Here is a 13,998-nt window from a genome sequence, read left to right on the forward strand (position 1 = left end):
CTCTATTCCAAATCCCTCTCCCAAGCTTATTCCTTTGTATATATCTACTCTCTTCTTTCCATCCCTTTTCTTGTTTTTCTCTCTTCTTTGTCTTGTATTAAATTCACTTCATATCACTATACTAAGAACTCTACATGGGTTACTATAATACTACTACATATTTACTATGTCTAAATTCTACTCTATATTAACTTACCAAACTAATACTCTCATTCTATTTAATCCTATCTGTGGCTTTACCCTATTCTTGCATTTATGACTTCACTTCCCTCCTCATTCAACCATCACTGCTAAATATAACACAACTTGCCCTTGGATATACCAGCTGAAACCTAGAGACTGAGAGAAATATATCAAAAGCAACAGATACAAAATTCTGAAATCATAAGGAGGAATAACAAGGAAGCAATAAGCTCCCACAACACCACAATAACAGAACCTGACACACAGAACTGCAGAGATTTGTAGAAGGTCAAATCAGAAATGTAACTATAGAAATAATATAGGACTTCTGAAAAGAATTTAGAGAGTCTGAAAGAAATAAAGGATGCAATCATTGAAGTTAAGCCATCAATTCAAATTATAAACAATAATTTAGACCAGATGGGAAATAGAGTCTCACTATTAGAAGGTGATCACTCCAAATATGAACACATAGTATATAATGTAGAAAAAACCAATTCAACCAGGTGTGGTGGCTCACACTTGTAATCCCAGCATTTGGAAGACTGACACAGGAGTATCATGGTTGGAGGACAGCCTCAGTTACTACTTAGTGAGGCCTTTTGCAACTCAGTGAGACCCTGTTTAAAAATAAAGAATAAAAAATAGGGCTGGGATATAGCTCAGAGGTGGAATACCCCTGGGTTCCATGCCCAGTATTGCAAAAAAATAAAAAATAAAAAAGAAAAAACAATTCGACAGCATGAATTGGATATTGAAGAAATATGGGCCCATTTTAAAAGAGCTAACCTAAGAATAATTGGCATAGAAGGTGAAACCAAAGGGATCAACAATGTTTTCCAAGAAGTAATATCAGAAAATTTTCAAAACATAGAACAAGTGGTCAATACACAGGTACAGGAAACTTATAGAACTGCCTTTAAACAAGATCAGAGAAAAGGTTCCCCATGCCACATAATAGTCAAAATGACCAATGTAGGAGCCAAAAAGAGAATCTTAAAGGCAACAAAAACAAAAGACCAAGTGACATTCAAAGGCAAATCAATTAGAATCACTCCAGACTTTTCAAACCAAGTCATGAAAGCCAGAAGGGCTTGGAGTAGCACATTACAAACTCTGAAAGAAAACAACTTGCAGCCAAAATTTCCTACCCAGCAAAACTATCTCTCAAATTAGACGGGGAAATAAAAATCTTCCATGACAAACAGAAGCTGAAGGAATTTATGTCTTCCAAACTAGCACCAGAGAAAATACTCAAAATGCAAAGAAGAAATAATACACCCAGAACCAGAAAAACAAGAATTTTCATCCAGCAAACAATTAAGCAAAGAAGAACAAACACTACCTCAAACAGAAGTTTAATCTCAATATGTTAGGAATTAAAAACCATCTCTTCATAATCACACTGAACATATATGGCCTCATGTAAAGGTGGTAAAATGTATTAAAAACCAGTATCCATCTATCTTCTGCCTGCAAGAAAACACACCTTACAAATGAAGATAGTCACACACTTAAGGAAAAGGGCTGGAGCTAGGTAATCCATGCCAATGGAACTCAAAGACAAGCAGGAGAGCAACTATGATATCAGACAAGTTAGACTTCAAGCCCAAGCTTATTAGAAGCGACAAAGAAGGTTATTTTTTACTGGTAAAAGGAACAATCCAGCAAGAGAAAATGATAGTCAACATTTATGCCCCAAACAGATATAGCTACTTTCATGAAACAAACTCTTTGCGACATTAAGTCACACCTAAGTCCCAATACAATAATACTATAATAATAATATAATTATGTTATACATACATATAATTATATTGTATATAATTATATATAATTGTATTATATAATACAATTATAATAATACAATAATACACCCCTCTCACACCGTTAGGCCGATCTTCTAAACAAAGGTCAGTAAAGATGCCTCAGACCTAGAGAACACCATGAACCAAATGGACCTATTAAATACATATAGAATATTCTACTCAACTACAGTAGAGTTCACATTTTTCTCAGCTGCTCATGGAACCTTCTCCAAAATAGATCACATCCTGGACCACAAAGTGAGCAACTAGCAAATTCAAAAATGTTACATACTTCCCTGTGTCTTTTCAGACCTTAATGGAATGAATCTAGAAATCAACTCTATAAGAAGATACAGAGAAACCACATAAGCATGTGAAGACTGAAAACCACACTGCTGAATGAAGAATGGGTCATAGAAGAAATAAGGGGTGAAATCAAGAAATTTCTAGAAACTAATGAAAAATAGAGATACAACATATCAAAACCTCTGGTATACTTTGAAAGCAATATTAAGAAGAAAAATCAAAATATGGAGTGCCCACATAAGAAGAACAGAAAATCACCAGATAAATAACCTAATGACAAACCTCAAAGCCCTTGAAAAACAGAAACAGTCTAACCCCAAAGACAGTAGAAGATAGGTAATTATTCAGAGCAGAAACCAATGAAGTAGAGAATAAAAAAATACAGAAAATCAACAAAACCAAAAGCTGGTTTCTTGAAAAAAATTAACAACATATATAACCACTAGCCATCTTAACTGAATCAACCCAAATTATGAAGATAAGAGATGAAAAAGGAGATAATACCACTGAGAGTGGAGAAATCCAGAGGATTATCAGAAAATACTTTGAAAAACTATACTCCAAAAAAAAAAAGGAAAATCTGGAAGAAATTGACAACTTTCTAGATAAGTACAACCTTCCTTAACTGAGTCACAAAGATATAGAAAAGTTAAACCAACCAATGGCAATCAAAGAGTTTGAAATAGCAATAAAGAGCCTGCCATCAAAGAAAAGCCCAGGACCAGATGGTTTCCCAAGTGAATTTTCTAAAACCTTTATAGAAGAGCTAATCTCGATTATCCTCAATTTATTTCGTGAAATAGAAACAGTACTCTTCCAATACATTCTATGAAGCCAACATCACATTAATACCAAAACCAAATAAAGACAGTTCAAGGAAGAAAAACTACAGGCTTATAACATTGATGAACTTGGAGGCAAAACTGCTAAAGAAAATACTAGCAACACGCATTCAAAACCACATCAAGAAAATCATTCACTGTGACCAAGTAGGGTTCATCCCAGGGATGCAAGGCTGGTTCAACATACAAAAATCAATCCATGTAATTCATCACATAAACAGAACCAAAGACAAGAATCACATGATCATTTCAAGAGATGCTGAAAAAGAATTTGACAAAATCCAACATCCATTTATGCTAAAAGCACTACAGAGAATCAGAATAGAAGGAACATACCTCAACATCATAATGGTAATTTACAATAAACCCACAGCCCATATCATATTAAATGGGGAAAAACTGTGAAAATTCTCCCTAAAAACAGGAATAAGACAAGGATGTCCATTATCACCACTTCTTTTCAATATAGTATTTTAGACTCTAGCCAAAGCAATAAGGCAAGGAAAGGAAATCAAAGGCATACAAATAGGAAAAGAAGAATTCATACTTTCACTATTTGCAGATAACATGATACTATACTTAGAAGACCCAACAAACTCAACCAAGAGGCTTGTAGAACTGATCAACAAATTCAGTATGGTGTCTGGATACAAAATCAATCTGAAATATTAGAACCTTTTCTGTATACCAAACATGAATCCACTGAGAAAGAAATCTAGAAAACACTTCCACTCAGGATATCCCACAAAATAAAGAAAAACAACAAAATACTTTATATAAACTTAACCAAGGAGGTAAAAGATCTCTATAAAAATTATAAAACATTGAAAAAAGAAATCTAAGAACACCTTAGAAAATGGAAAGATCTTTCATGTTCATGAATAGGCAGAATAAATATAATCAAAATGGCTATACTTCCAAAAGAGATCTACAGATTCATCGCAATACATATTAAATTATCAAGGTCATTCCTCACAGACATAGAAAATAACCAGTCCTTAAATTCATTTGGAACAACAAAAAACCCAGAATAGCCAAAGTAGTTCTCAGCAACAAAAACCATGCAGGAGGAATCAAAATACCTGACTTTATACTATAGTACAAAGCCATAGTAATTAAAAACAGCACGGGCTGGGCATAGTTGCTCATGCTTATAATCCCAGGATTTGGTATGCTGAGACAGGAGGATAGTGATTCACAGACAGTCTCAGCAACTTAGTGAGCCCCTTTGCAACTCAGTGAGATCATGTTTCAAAATAAAGAATAAAAAATAGGCCTGGGAGTATAGCTCTGAAGTAGAATGCCCTTGGCTTCCATCCCCAGTACTGCAAGAAATAGAAAGGAAGGAAGGAAGAAAGAAAAAAGGAAAAAAGAAAGAAAGGAATAAAGAAAGAAAGAAAACACACACAGAAACACACACAGACACACATACACAAAACCAGCATAGTACTGGCACAAAAACAGATACATAGACCAGTGGAGCAGAATAGAAGACTCAGAAACAAATCCACACACTTATAGCCAATTGATTTTTGACAAAGGGCCTAAAAACATATATTGGAAAAAAGATAGCCTGTTCAACAAATGGTGTTGACAAAATTGGCTAACCATATGCAGAAAAAATGGAAATAAACCCCATTTTCTCACCTTGCATAAGAGTCAATTCAAGATGGATCAAAGACTTGGAAATTAGACCAGAGACCTTGAGGCTCCTTGAAGAGGGCATAGATCCAACACTGCAACACATAGGCAAAGGTAAACACTTTCTCAACAAGAAAGACCCCAAAGGCACAAAAAACTAAAAGGTGAATCAATATGTGGGATTGCATGAAACTGAAGAGCTTCTGTACAGCGAAGGAAACTATGAAGAACCTCAACCGAGAGCCAACAGAATTAGAGATCTTTGCCACCTACTCCTTTGATAGAGGAGTAATATCTAGACCATACAGAGAACTCAAACTCAGCATTAAGAAAACAAATAACCCAATAAAAAATGAGCAGGGGAACTAAATAGACACTTCATGAAGAAATTCAAATGGCCAATAAATGCATGAAAAAATGCTCAACATCATTAGCAAACATTGAGATGTAAATCAAAATTACTCTGAGATTTCACCTAACTCCAACTAGAGTGGCAATAATTCAAAAAACAAATAATAAATGCTGGCAAGGATGTGGAGAGGTAGGAACTCTACTAAATTGTTGGTGGGACTACAAATTAGTGCAACCAGTTTGGAAAACTGTATGGAGGATCCTCAAAAGAATGGGAACAAAGTTACCATATGATCCAGCAATATCTACCCCCCAAAATGGAAACTAAACTACCAAACTAATGCATGTATATCTATGTTCATAGCTGCACAATTCACCATAGCCAAACTATGGAACCAGCCAAGATGTCCATCAACAGATGAATGGATTACAAAACTATGGGATGTGTACACTATGGAATTTTACTCATTCATAAAGAAAAACACAATTACATCATTTACAGGGAAATGGAAGGAACTGGAGAACATTATGTTAAGTGAGATTAGTCAGTCATAAAAAATAAGAAATCGAATGCTCTCCCTATTATGTGGAAGCTATGGAGAAAATGGGTCATAGGAGGAACTCTAGATGAAGAAGGAGATACTTTAGATGAGCAAATAAGGTGATCTAACTGAGGGGATGGGCGGGGGTAAGAGGGAAATTCTCTAATGTTCATGATGTACATTAATAAACATCAAAATCAATCACTAAGCCAAACATGAGAAGGAGGGAGGGAAAGGGAATAGGCTAAGGGCTAATTTGGTGATGTATGCATATATACCTCCACCATCTTGTACTTAATTAAGATGTATGACTACAATGCACCAATTAAAAAAGAAAAAAGAAAAATTAAAAGTCAGTATTAATGACTTGCACCATTGTTACCGGGTCCAGTTTTCTTTGGCATGTAATATCAGTGGTATGACTATAAATATTACAGGTATATAAATAATCTATACCCCTGAAGCAGTTCTCAGGGTAAAAATAGAGATACAACAAAGACTTATAATAAATATGCTTGCTTTAATTTCAACTTTTAAAGTAACTACCACTATTCTAGCCACAATTATAGTTTAGAAAATAATTTTCTAATTTCTATTCCCTTTAGATGATGGAATTTCTTGAAGGTTTAATTAGAGTAAGTGAAGTTCTGAAAACCAGTTATTTACAAATTGTATCTTTTTCTGAAATATTCACTAGATTTGGATAAGGTCGTAAAAGCTCTGCATCCCTAATGTAAACTTCTTATTGGTAGGAATACATGTTTTTAATAAAAATTAATCTTGTGGCTTATAAGAAGATTTTCAACTCTGGTTATAGCTTAGAGCTACATAAGAGATCCTTCAAAAAAAATCTATGCCTGAGTCCTAGTGATTTAATATTATTATTATTTTTAAAAAATTCCTCGGGTAGTTATAATATGGATTTAGGATTGAGAACTACTTTAAAAAATTACTGTTTTAGAATTAGCTGAATAACAATTTTTCATAAATTCCAGGCATTCTCATTACTATTTTACTAAAAATTCCATGAAATGCATCAATCTTTAGTAAATTTTTATTGTTACTTAACAGTATGGTAAATGTTTGAAATATTTCTGATTTCTCACATACATCTAGAATATATTACTCTGTATTAGATATATAAATTTTATACAGATGCTAACTTATAAATCTAGTAAAAAGTTTCATGAACTCAAAGAAAGAAAATTAGCATCTCTTAAGAGCACAAATTTTAGAATATTCAAATATTCTGCTATGAAACAAAGATACATTCATTCTTTTACTAGGCCAGAAAGTAAACAAAGAAATCAAAGACATAAGTTATAGAATTAAAGTTATTTTATTTTATTTATTTATTTATTTATTTATTTTTAATTTTTTTGGTGGTACTGGGGTTCCTGAAAGCCCTTCTACCTCCGGGCTACACTCCCAGACCTATTTTTACATTTTTATTTGGAAACAGGGTCTCCTAAGCCAGCGCACGCAGCTGGCTTCGAACCTGCGCGATCCTCCTGTCTCTGCCTCCCAAGTGCGGGGATTACAAGCGTGCGCCACCACGCCTGGCTTAGTTATTTTATATAGTTTTCTTATTGATATATTGTTTTGAAATAGGTTTTGAAAGGTATATAAGTTTAAATTACTTCTAAAGTTTACAGTTTTATCTTGCTCATGTTTTACCCCTTGCTATCGTATGCTTTGGCATGCTTTGTAAAGTGATAGGCACTCAATCCAATCAGGAGAACAAAACCAAATATAGCTATTTCAATATCTGTTTTGGGAATTAAACTATCCTAACTGATGATCAGGAAACTAAGCCTAAAGGGCTTCCTGGAGGAGCACATCTGGAGAGACACAAAAGTTTGGGTTAGAAGATCCTTTTTGGCCGGGCGTGGTGGGGCACGCTTGTAATCCCCGCGCTTGGGAGGCGGAGACAGGAGGATCCTACAGGTTCGAAGCCAACCGCTGGCTTAAGAGACCCTGTTTCCAAATAAAAATATAAAATAGGTCTGGGAGTGTAGCCTGGAGATAGAAGGGCTTCCAGGAACCCCAGTACTGCAAAAAAAAAAAAAAATCCTTTTTGGCATAAATATGTTGCATGCTTCTGAGATTTCTGTTTGCATAGTCTGTGGTGGGTTTTTAGCTCTAAAGGCACCTCAAAAGGTATCAGGAAAATTCTAATTTCATAAACTATAAACTATAAACCTTCTTCCCCCAGAAAATTTTCCCCACAGAAACTATGATTAGCTCCTCAAGTTTTCCTTCTAAATTATATTAGTAACCCATGTTATTTTGTTCCCCTGAATGCAAACATATCTGTTTATCCTCCAGCTTAATTTGATTAAAGGATGGATCTTTGTAGTGTGTGTGTGTGTGTGTGTGTGTGTGTGTGTGTGTGTGTGCACACATCCTTCTTGGAGTTTGTCAAGTCTCTTAAATATCTGGATTTATAATTTTCACAAAATCTGAAACATTTTAAGCTATGATTTCTTTAAATATCTCCTGTCCCTCTCTATTGTGGTACTGGGGATGGAACTCAGGGGCATTCTAGCTCTGAGCTACACCTTCAGCCCTGTTTTTCATTCTTTATTTTGAAATAAGGTCTCACTAAGTTGCAGAAGGCCTCACTAAGTAGCTGAGGCTGACCTTGAAACTGTAATCCTCCTGTCTTAGCCTCCCAAGTACTGGGATTACAAGCATGCACCACTACCCCCAGCTCATGAAATTTTAATTAAATGTGTTTACTAAGGTTTCAATGGAAACTAATGCTGTTAATTTTTTTTCAGTTTTTTCCCTCCTAAATGCCTTACTTTGGGTAGCTCCGAGATATACCTTCTGCCCCATTTTTTTTTATTCTTTATTTTTGAAACAGTGTCTGAGTTGCAAAGGGCTCACTAAGTAGCTGAGGTTGTCCACAAACCACGATCCTCGGTCTCAGCCTCCCGAATGCTGGGATTACAAGAGTGCGCCACCTGGTTTATGGATCTTTTTTTCCTCCTTGTAATGGCATTACTGTTAAGCCTATCTTGTAAAATTTTTACTGCAGATATTGTATTTTTCAGATCTGGAAGGTCTACTATTTGGTTCTTTAAAAAGTATGTTTCTTCATCATATTCATTTTATTTTAGTTATTTGAAAATACTCATAAAAATGATTTGAAATTTTTTATTTATTAATTCTATCTCCCATTACTATGTCTAATTATATGACTAATTTTTCTCTTGGATATGGGTCATAGTTTTGTGCTTCTTTATATGTGTTGAAAATTTTGACTGAATGCTAACATTGTGATCATTATATTAATGTGTGGCTAGTTTTTTTTTATTGGTAAATAGTAATTACACACCATAATGAGACTCAGAGTGATATAAACATAAGCACACACAGCTCTAAGTGTGTTTCTCTCCAGGTCCCACCCCACTCTCTGCCCCTCTCCCTACATAATATGAAAATTGGGGTTGATAACTTCATATGTGAACATAGTATTATTTAAACAGTTTCCTTCATCACATTTTAAAGTGTTTGTTAAGAGAAGGCTTTTTTCCTGACATGCAGCTGGGCCACCTGTGGGTTTCTCTGAGATTCACCCAGAGAATATGCCAAGGTAGAAAGTTTAGAAGATCATAAGGCTTACCAAATTCTTTTCTATTTTAAATATCACATCCAGCTGGGTGTGGTGGTGCATGTCTGAAATCTCGGTGTCTGGGAGGCAGAGATAGGAGGATCACAGGTTGGAGACCATCCTCAGCAACCTAGTGAGACCCTGTTTCAAAACCAAAAAATGAAAAGGGCTAGGGGTATAGTTCAGAGGTAGAATGTCCCTGAATCCAGTGCCCAGTATCAAAAAAGATAAAAAAAATTGATCCTATTCTATTGTTTAATATCTAAGAACAGCTATTTCATATATTTTATCTAAATTTATGGTTGTTTATAGCATTAAGGCATATTATCATTGACAGTAGAACCCTTGTCTTGTTTCTTAGCTTTGCTACTACTGATTAATGGCTAGATTAATCAAGCCAAGGTTGTGGATTTAATTTTGATTCAGAACTATTAAAAACCTAATAAATGCATATAATTATTCATGAAAGGTAAAGTACATAAACACGTAGAAAAATCAGCTGAAATCTATACTCTGTGGAAAATATAATAAAGAAAATGCCCTACAAGTGATAGACTAAAAACATGATTTCTAACTAATTCTGCCATATTGAAATTAAGAAGCTAATATCCGCTGTATTAAAATTTTCAGGTTGCTTTATATAACTTCTAATAATGATACTTGTATTACATTGTACCTTCAAATAGCTTTATGTTTGTCAGAAAATAACACTCATAAAGTATGAATAAAATATTGAAGATGGAACCCAGGCTCCTCAATCACTGAACTACATCTTCAGCCCTTTCTGGTTTTTTTATTTCAAGACAGAATCATGCTAAGTTGTTGAGGCTGGCCTCAAACTTGCAATTATCTTGCCTCAGCCTCCCGAGTAGCTATAATTAAAAGTGTGCAGTACCACATATGGCTCATAAGGCATATTTCTTGAAATAAAAGAGAGATGGAAAAGAAGAATAGGAGTAGAAGAGAGCAAAATAAAAACAACACAGTATTGGCATCAATGGAACAGGATAGAAGTTTCAGACACAAATCCTCATATTTATAGCCAGTTGAGTTTTGACAAAGATGTTTAAAGTATAATTGGAGTAAAGACTACCTTTTAAACAAACACTGTTGGGAAAACTGGTTATCCATTTCTAGAAGAATGGAATCAAATCTCTATGTCTTTTGATCCTAGACCCAGAAATGTTGCAATTACTAGAAGGCATAGGATCAGTACTCGAACATATACTGGTAGAAACTTCCTCAATAAGACCCAGAAAGTTCAGGAAATTAAAACAAGAATTAATAAATGGGATGGCATTAAATTAAAAAAGTTTCTGTGCAACAAAAGAAATCATTAAGAGTCTAAAGAGGCCGGGCATGGTGGTGCACGCTTGTAATCCCCGTGCTTGGGAGGCTGAGACAGGAGGATCGCGCAAGTTCGAAGCCAGCCTCAGCTGGCATAAGAGACCCTGTTTCCAAACAAAAAATATAAAGTAGGTCTGGGAGTATAGCCCGGAGTTAGAAGGCCCCTGGGTTCCATGCCCAGTACCACCACCAAAAACAAACAAACAAAAAAGAGTGTAAAGAGAGAGCCTATAGAATGCAAGATCTTTTGCCAGCTACTCCTCTGATATAGTACTATATCTAGAGTATACTAAAAACTTAAAATACCAAAAAACACACAATAAAAAGGGCTCTTGAACTTAATAGATACTTCTTAAAAGTAGAAATACAAATGATAATATATGAAAAAAATGTTCAACATCATTAGCATTCAGGGAAATGCAAATCAAAACTACACTGAGATTGCATCTACTTCCAGTTAGAATGACACTCATCAAAAATACAAATGATAGCCAGGTGTGGTGATAGTACTTGTAATTCCAGTATTTTGGAAGCTGAAACAGGAGAGTTGTAGGTTCAGAGCCAGCCTCAGCAACTTAGTGAGGCCCTCTGCAATTTAGTGAGAACCCGTTTCAAAATAAAATAATAAAATAGGGCTGGCGATGTAGCTCAGAGGTAGAATACCCCTGGGTTCCATCTTCAATACTACAGGAAAAAATACAAACAATAATAAATGTTGGCAAGGGTATGGGGAAATACACTGTTGATAAGACTGCAAATTAGAAAAGCCTCTATGGAGATTAGTATGGAGGTTTCTCAGAAGACCAGAAATTGAGCCACCATATTACCCAGATATACCACTCCTGGACATATTTCCAAAGGAAATGAAGTCAGAATATCATAGTGATGCCTGCACATCTATGTTTAAGCAGCACAATTACAATAGCCAAATTTTGGAACCAGTGTAGGTATCCATCAACAGATGAATAGATCACAAAACTGTGGTATAAACACACAATGGGATTTTACTCAGCCATAAAGAACAACAGAATTATGTCATTTCGGAAAAATGAAACTAGAGAATATTATGCTAAGTGAGATTAGCCAGTCTCAAAAAGTGAATAGTTGTATTTGTTTTCTCATATGTAGAAGCTAGAGAGAAACTGGGTAACAAAAAGATACCTCAGTTAAAAGAGTAAAGACTCCAATAGAGTGATGAAGGGGGTTTAGGGGAGGGAGGATAGGGGATGGAGATAAAACTAAATAATGCTGTGTACATACATGAAATGATAGGCACCAATCTCAATGACATGTATGTGGAAGGTGAGCAAGTGTGCTGGGATCTGGAAGAAAACACATCAAGTATTGTGTGCATGTATATTCCCACCACTCTATACTTCATTATGATGCATAGTTAAAATGCACAAATAAAACTATTAAAAATGGTGGTAGGTAAGGAAGAAACTAAAAGCTTTTCTCCAGTATCTGTGCTAATATTTGAAAAAATCAATAACATGTATAGTCTCTTACTTGCAAAGTGCTTAAGTGCTGATCTTCCAGGAGTTTCTGAGTTTCTTCTAATTTAAGCTGGAACACATTTTTGTTAGTAGCTAGGTTGGCCATGCTGTTTTCCTTCACTTCTTTATCACAATTGATTCTGGATAAGAGATGTTTCTGATCACTTTTTGACAATGCTGAAGGCAAGGCAGAATCTACAGCTCTGTGGACCAGGTGTACAAATATTTAGTACATTTAAATAAAATCAACTTCTTTAAGTATGTACATGACCCATTTATATAAATGTGTGTATATGTCCAGATAATCACATATAAGGATATTGGAGAAATATATAGATATATTTGAATGGAAATTTAGAGCAATCAGTTGTAGAATAAAAATTAAGAACTCAACCTTTGTGTAGAAATGCCCAGTTATTCATTGCTTATTATATCTCATTCTTCTATAATTTCTGATAGGGGGTACAAGTAATTTTTCTAAGTGTTAAGTTCTGAGACCTCAGTTCTTTTAAGATTTAACAGCATTTCTATATCGATGATAATATTTTGAATTACCCTTTGTTCTGAGTTGAGGTAATAGCTAATTGGTATTTCTATGACCCCAAGAGAATTCGTTGCAGGTTCAAGTAGAACTATGAAAACTGTTTGTCGAGGTAGGCAGGAACTTCCTCCCTTCTTAACTAGGTTTGGGAGCTTGACTCTTACTCAATAGGGTATACATTTATTTTCAATTTGTTTTAGGAATAGAAACATGGGTTTCATGCTACGTAAGTGGTATCTTTAACACAAAATCTGCTTTTATTGTGCTAACGTGCTATTCCAAATTTATCATGACATAAGATCATCTTCCATTAGAATTTGGTATCATCTGGAAACTGAGAACACATTAAATTTCAGTGCATATATGAAGCAAAAAGTGAAGAACTAAGAAAGATGTTGGGAGGAGGATGGGATGGGGATGACAACATCATACAGGTGACTTCCTCCTGTACTAGGGCTGGTAGCGTGAAACCAAGGGCATTTATTCCCAATTCAGTCAAATTATTCCCAACCCAATGAGGATAAAGATATTTTGAAAGGTGACATACAGTCACATGTAGCATATATCTATCTCCAATACCCATATATATCTTTATTTGGACAGACTGAAATAGTCAATATCAATGATTACTAGATTCCTAACTACCCCTTTATTATCATAGGGAAATCAGGGAGGGCAAGAAGGTATTTAATATAAGTTCCTGAACATTGAGGGTATGTTTCTGTCTCTTCCTTTTAAACGTTCCTACTCTTATATAAAACTTCCCCTTCGATAACCCTTCCCAAACAAAATAAAGCTAAATCTACAAAGTTTCTAATAAACTCAATTTATTTACCTTTAAAGTTGTCGTCTTTCAACTTTTTCTTCTCTATTCCTTTCTTCTCTATTCCACTTTCTTCTCTTCTCTTCTCTACTTTCTTCCCCCAGTGAGGAGGATTGAAGGGATGGATAGGAGTAAAAAAAGATGGGGAGGTAGAAATAGAGGGAGAGTGAAGCGTGGGGGGAAAGGAAGAAGAGATCATAAAGGAAGAAGAAACAGGAGAAACTGGAGAGGGAAATGCTAAGTAAGTTGGAGGCAAACATGGAGAGGGAGATGAATACAAAGGGGAGGGCAAAAGAGGAATAGATGAAGGAGGTAAGGATGGAGATGTAGAAGAAGAAGATGAAGGAGATGAGACAGTGGATGAAGAGGAAGAAAACACTATAGAGGGTGAAGAAGAGGATGTGGAAGGAGACAAAGGCAAAGAGGATAATGGAGGATGGCAGGGAGGTGCATGAGAGAGAACTGAGGCAGGTGGATGGTCTACAAAGGCCTGGGGCTG

General features: G+C 35.3%; 1 protein-coding gene across 1 annotated transcript in view; it reads right to left on the minus strand.

Moving 5' to 3' along the window:
* The window catches only part of CEP126 (centrosomal protein 126), a gene marked incomplete at both ends in the record, with an annotated part of 77,052 nt that overhangs the window by 36,343 nt on the left and 26,711 nt on the right, over positions 1 to 13,998 (minus strand). The window contains one exon of the mRNA XM_080700573.1: positions 12,149 to 12,338. Coding sequence (XP_080556699.1) covers positions 12,149 to 12,338 — 190 coding nt within the window. The remainder of the gene's footprint in view (positions 1 to 12,148; positions 12,339 to 13,998) is intronic.

The sequence above is a fragment of the Muscardinus avellanarius genome, assembly GCF_963383645.1.
Source record: "Muscardinus avellanarius genome assembly, chromosome: 1".
Lineage (NCBI taxonomy): Eukaryota > Metazoa > Chordata > Mammalia > Rodentia > Gliridae > Muscardinus > Muscardinus avellanarius.